The sequence below is a fragment of the Mesitornis unicolor genome, unplaced genomic scaffold (assembly GCF_000695765.1).
Source record: "Mesitornis unicolor isolate BGI_N332 unplaced genomic scaffold, ASM69576v1 scaffold12484, whole genome shotgun sequence".
In the NCBI taxonomy this organism is placed as follows: domain Eukaryota; kingdom Metazoa; phylum Chordata; class Aves; order Mesitornithiformes; family Mesitornithidae; genus Mesitornis; species Mesitornis unicolor.
In genome coordinates, this window is record NW_010180827.1 from 81 (window position 1) to 6,490 (window position 6,410).

Consider the following 6,410-nt stretch of genomic DNA (forward strand, 5'->3'; position numbering starts at 1 on the left):
AGAACCAAGACAATTACACTTCTTACCACAAGTGATGTGTACTTAATTAGAATATACTTGAATACTGCTGTGCTGGTTCTGCTTTGTGGAAACACTTTCTTCACTCATACCAGTGAAAATACTATTAATCACCTCCTTCATTTGCAGCAGTATTTTCTTCATTCATGGCTACAGTTCACTTTTAGAATTAAATGCACCTAATTGATTTTAAGTAAGAAACAAATACCAAAATGGATGGTCTAAGAAAAAAAAAAGGGATGGGTACTTCATATATAGGCCCTCATAATGGTAAATAACTTTCACCAAAATCTGAACGTGGAATGTCAGTTTATTACCAAACGACATTTCCTGCTATGAAATATGAATACACACAAACGTTTTACGGTAGAAATACTTCTTTTGCTCCCATATTTTACAGGACTGTAAGAGAGTTCAAATGCCAATCTTCTGCCTAAAGTCAAGATCAACACCGTTCCCAATTTTTTGTAGCCTGCTACACTATGTATTTATATCTTAGAACAGAGCTTTTTCTGTATATTATTGTGTTGGCAACCTTTTCTTTTAAAGTAAGGATGATTATATTAGTATTAATATCGATTTTGTACTAACAGCTCCAATGTTAAGAAGAGCTATTGCAATACCCACTACTAGTTACATACTCCTCTAAAATTCACATTGCTATATATGAAATTAGTCAGCATCTTTTGTAGCATGTTTGTAGCAACAAAATACCTTACCTTAAATATCAGAGCAAGATGATTGGAGTGCTTCTCTGCATTCCAGGGAGGTTTAGCACAAGCCATTTCTATAACAACACAACCAACACTCCACACATCACAGCTTCTACCATACTGCTGACCTCTCAGAACCTGGACAGACAGACCAAAGCTCAGATTATCCACTTCAAAGTCTCTTAACTCTCTTAAAAGTAATTTAGATGCAAAAAAATTTTCATCAACCAAGTGCATTAATATTTTGTGTTGAGAGAGTGATCAGTGATCTGAATACCTTAAGATTTATAAGCTGTAGAGAGCTAGTAAATAAAATGCCTGATCAAGGGGCAAAGCAAAGCACCTTGCAACAGGTAGGTTTTGACCAAATGGTCATTTGGGCTTTAGTAACAATACTTACAATAGAAATATCTTGTAACAAACTACTTAAAACAACTTCGACAGCAAGAAAGAAATTTCATTATCGTCATGTTGGGATGATTCCTATTTAAAACGAGTACATTTAAAACACATTTAAAGCATTTACAGCAATTTTCAATTATTTGGCTGTATGAATTAGCTTAAAGAGTTCAAACAAAATTTCTGAAGTAACTTCTTAAACTGTTTTCTTACCTCTGGTGCCATAAACGCAATAGTTCCCAACAACTGTCCCTGAAATTCCCCAGCACCAGTTCCTTTTGATGCCAACCTGGCTGCAGCTCCAAAATCAGCAATTCTTAATCTATGACCTGTGCTGTCAATTAGCAAATTGGCACCTGTCAACAGCATAATAAAAATACTGCTAGTTGGCTTTCTGTTAAGGGCAAAAGGATGAACACTCTTCCTCCCTCCATTTCAAAACTATAAACAGGTTAACATTCTCCATCTCCAATATAAAGAAAATCTATACAGCAAGGACAAAGTCTAATAATGTAACTTTTCTGTTATGCCTGAACAATATTGCACACAGCTCAAGGCTATACAAGAGATTTACAAAAGCAATCAGACTTTCAAAGTAGGACAAACACAGGATTCTGGAACAATCCCTGGAGACAGAATAATGAAAGAAAACAGTGACCTAAAACCCTGGATGTTCTCATTGCCTGCAGCTCCCTGTGAAGTTTAAACTTCTTTAATCTTTAAGTAACTTTGACCTGTCTTGAAGAGAATCACAGAGCAAGTGGAAGTTTTCCTGTTTTAAGGAGAAATATTTAAGACAAATATTTGCCATCTCTGTGTTGCTACTTATCTGGATATCCCTCCAGTTCATGGACAGCTATGGTGACATTAAAGGCAAAAGTTTACTAAGACTGGTATTTCCCAATAAAGTCCACATTTTGCTCATACACAGTACAAAACTAATAACGTTCAATTAGGATGAAGGAAGAAAGATCATCACCATATTCCTATACATTAGAAACCCCACCTCCTTGTCTTGGCTTGTTCACAGACTTTACCATCATTTCAGGGTAACCATTTACATTCATTTAACTACCAATCTTTAAAGTTATATCACAGCTTGAACAAACTGAGAAAACCAACTTTTTAAAACCATTGGCACAGGTAACAAGTACCCTCAAGTATGTTATGAACATTGTGATTGACTTCAGTAATGAAAGGTTCTTAACAATGATTAGACAAACCCAACAGAAATACTCGAGATGCTATCTGAGAGAACATTAATAGGTCTCAAGCCAAATTAGATGCTGCTTTCTTAACATACCTTTTCAAAAGACATTACAAATTCTCACCTTTAACATCTCTATGGATTATCTGATTCTCATGGAGGTAAGAAAGGCCACGTAACAGTTGTTCCGTGTAATTAATAATAACTGATTCTTTGAAGGCTCCATATTTACTTAACAAATGAGCAACTGAACCCCCTAGAAGATAAAAAAACATGCATTTTATCAACAATTACATTTTGTATCAGTAGAATGCAGCACTGACCCCTAGAATTGGAGCTTGGTGTTGGTATTTCTAATTTATAACTAGATTTCTCCTCCCATCCAAAAAAAACCTAAAAAGTTTGATAAGCAAAAAGTAAAATGTTTGGTTACATAATTACTTTCTACCTGGAACTGTATGCATTAAAGATGTAAGTCTTCATGCTTGCTAATAATTTTATACTTCCTTAGAATAATTGTACTTGTTGTACAAAGTACTGTTGCTGATAAAAAACTGCACATATTTACCACCATTTTGCATTAATGTTTAAGTATAGTACACTAGCTTTCTTTGAGTTAGTCATGTGCAGCCTCCAGTAAGTGTTCCCTATGAGGATCTTAATTTATTTCTGTTACTAGCGAAGTGCCAACACACAGAAGGAAGTAGACAAGTAAGGAGAAGCAGTATCTTCCCCTGTTTTTCAAAACTGGTATATAGATACTCAAGAGTCTGGATTTCCATTATGCCCCTCAAAGTGTTCTAATATAATTTGGGTTTGAAATAGGGAAGGGAAAGACAATTCCTGACATTTCATTACCTAAATGTTATTTCAGGAAAAATTAGACTTAAAAAAAGTTAAACTCTCTTAGTTTTGAGAAAATATTTTCTGCACTATTGCAGAAATGGTATATTAAAGACTTCAGCATGTTTTTCCCAAAGCATCCTGCTTACTACCTAGTTTACTTTAAGTACTTGAATACCTTTGCATGTCACCTCACGCGATTTTTATGAAAATGCTTGGGATAAAAACAAGTGACAGGTACTCCAAACTTTCTAACAAAGTTTTTTTTTTTTAATAACTGTAAGTTACACAAGTACACTGAAAATGTGACAGTTTGATATATTTCCAACTGAAGTGCCTGTCTCACAAAGTTTCTAAATTCTTGTTTAGATTCAGGAATGTAGGAAAGAGTAGTAGAATTTTTTTTCAGGGTTTCCAACTGCTTTAACTACATGACAAATTAGATACGAAAAATTCCAAATTAAAAAAAAAAGGACGCACCAGTAGGAAAACTGCTGGGACAACTTATGTAAGTAAACCTTTATATTTTCATTGCAGTTAGTAACCAGTATAAGTTTGCAAACTGAAGTGATGCAAAATGCAGTATGAAACTACATAGCTCAAGACTCCAATGATATTTTCATTTTCTTTGGCATAGTAGTTGTTTACCTGCCATCCATTCAATAAAGAGGTTATAGTTGCTCTTCTCACATGTAGCACCCAACATTCGAATAATGTTAGGATGGTTCAAATGACTCATCATCCTTATTTCTTCTCTCAGTGCTTCAACTACCTCTTCTTGCTCAGATGATGTGTTCCTCACATATGTCACCTGTTTTGAAATATGGTATTCAGACCTTACGTAATTACCAGTCCTGTAAACTCTCCCACCCCGCTTCAGTACAGTAACAAGAATGGATGGTTTTCCATCCTTTTTCACCATCTGGAAGTAGCAAGTATTCTTTCACCTTAAGCCCCTTCAGCTGAGAATGTATACATGTGAGACAGAAATAAAAAATTAAGAGTGATCCTTCAGGGCAAAGATCAGTAAAAAAATCTCTTCAAGTAGAGAGTGGGGAAACTTGCCTCTTCACTCTCCTCTGACTAAACTAAGAATGGGTTTTTTACCAGTTGTTGAAGAAAAAGAAGAAACATAAAGCCTGAAATGGGATCCTGACAGTGTTGTAAGATTTTTATCAGTTTAACCATACTATCTGTTTCATAACTCAGCCTCTTATCCCAGAAATTCAATAGGAAAAAGAAAAGCAGATCAGAAGTCCTGTAATGGAATTGAAGCCAACCCCAGCTCTGATCCATACTAAATACAAAATAATGGTAAGCTTCAGAAAATCATTATCATCATCATCTCTGGAGGAGAAGCCTCAAGGACTACATGGACCATCCTCCTCTTTCACAATTCAAAGGAGAAATAGCTGATGACAGATATTCTTTCCCTGATCAAGTGCTTTGAAATGTCTTAATTCCATAGGTGTGAGTTCATTCTAGAATTAATAAGAAAACGTTAGGACTAAGATTCCTCCTACATTGGTATCACTGATTCAAACCTAGGGCACCTTAAGCCTGTAAGCATTACGCACATCTAGAGCCATCAAAAATTTTGAGTGAAGCATGTGCTTTTGGGCCTTTTTTCTTAACCCCACTTCTGTATCTATGAATTTAAATACTAAAAATACTTGCCTCAAAGTTGGCCGTTGGATCAGAGGAAGCAAGCATTAAACTATTTCCTCTGCTTAAACTGTTTTAGGAAAAAAATCTTTACAAGGGAAACTACTTTCAATAGCTATCTTCCAAGTAGGACATTGATTCGGAATCAAGAGATCTGGTCTCCATTCCTAGCTCTGTGAGTGATTTATGAACTTGATAAAAGTAAAAATGCATCTGAAGAACTAGGAAAGAAAATGGGTATGTAAAGAAGTACAGGGTTTTTTTTCATTTTAAGGAGAAGTAAAAAAAGAACTCTGAAAATATTATGTTAATACCATGCACATAAAGACTTTTTATTATGTATTATGTAAGAACACATGATAAGGAGCAGAAGAAACAAGGAACACAAGAAGTCTGTAAGAGCTGAGAGCTTTTATGTTTAATAATCCAAAGAAATACTGAAGAACAAACACAACATAGTCAAGAAAGTCAAGTATTTTAAGTCTTTACCTGTTTTACCGCCATTAATGTCCCTGTTCCTACATCCTGAGCTTGGTAACATGAAGAGAAAGCACCAAGACCAATTTGCTGACCTTTAAGCCACTCTGCATCTTCTCTGTAATGGTGTTTTGCCTTGGTATGTCCAGGCAGGGTTTCTGGTGTCTGCAAATTAAATTCCAAACCAATTCCATGTTTATTAGCATGCACTTAAAATGTAGACATTCTGGAAGGTTATGAAATATCCAAGCTTATATGCCTCTCTTCTACCTTACAGTTTTATACTGCACACTACACATGTTTCAGCTGAGGCTAGAACACCAGTGTATTCTGTAACCCACGTACTCCTACTGTGTGTAAGAACAGAAAGCCTCCTCTATATTACTACCTAGAAGTGAAAGACAAGATTTAAGGACACAAATACAAGCAAGCCCTTTTTTTAAAAAAAATTCCTCATGTCTAGTCAAGGTTTTAGTTAGCACCTATAGTAAACACAATCAAAATCATGTTGTTTTCTACTTATTTCTCTCATTTTATGCTTCACATGCTACCTCATGCAAAAGATCACAAATAAAATACTCCTTTTTCTATTCTTATTTCTTGCATTTTTTACTATTTGCAAACAAGTATCTTTTTTCTGATTTCTAAAGTTTCTCACATCATCCACATGTCAAGATGAGCTGACAAGACGACTTTTTCCAACTCTGCCTTTTCTTTCAGAAACTAGTTTGGTTTTGTACAATTGTTTTCCAAGTAAATCCTCATTAAGTCTTAGTACAGTTCTACTCCTGCTTAAAAACTTCGTTCTCATTTCCTGGTTTCCCCACTTTTACACTTTCTTCTTTCCCATTTTAAAGGTTGGTATATGACGTCATGTCTGTCTTCCAAATACCTTCCCTAAACTTGTCAATGATCTTGGAAGAATTCTGTTAGCGCCCTCAACTGGCAGACTGTTTATACTCCAACTCCTAGGAGAGGATATTGAGTAGCTTTGTATTTCCAAAGTTATATAAAACACAACAGCACTGCTCAATAATTTCAGTGAACCTCAACTGAGGCTTATGCTAAATTCCCGTATACTTACATCC

At 35.2% G+C, this 6,410-nt stretch overlaps 1 protein-coding gene across 1 annotated transcript in view; it reads right to left on the reverse strand.

The window, feature by feature from the left end:
• Positions 1–737: 737 nt before the first annotated feature.
• The window catches only part of MAP3K1 (mitogen-activated protein kinase kinase kinase 1, E3 ubiquitin protein ligase), a gene marked incomplete at both ends in the record, with an annotated part of 8,360 nt that continues 2,687 nt past the window's right edge, over positions 738–6,410 (reverse strand). Inside the window, 5 exons of the mRNA XM_010183213.1 lie at positions 738–869; positions 1,344–1,486; positions 2,462–2,593; positions 3,829–3,991; positions 5,335–5,500. Coding sequence (XP_010181515.1) covers positions 738–869; positions 1,344–1,486; positions 2,462–2,593; positions 3,829–3,991; positions 5,335–5,500 — 736 coding nt within the window. The remainder of the gene's footprint in view (positions 870–1,343; positions 1,487–2,461; positions 2,594–3,828; positions 3,992–5,334; positions 5,501–6,410) is intronic.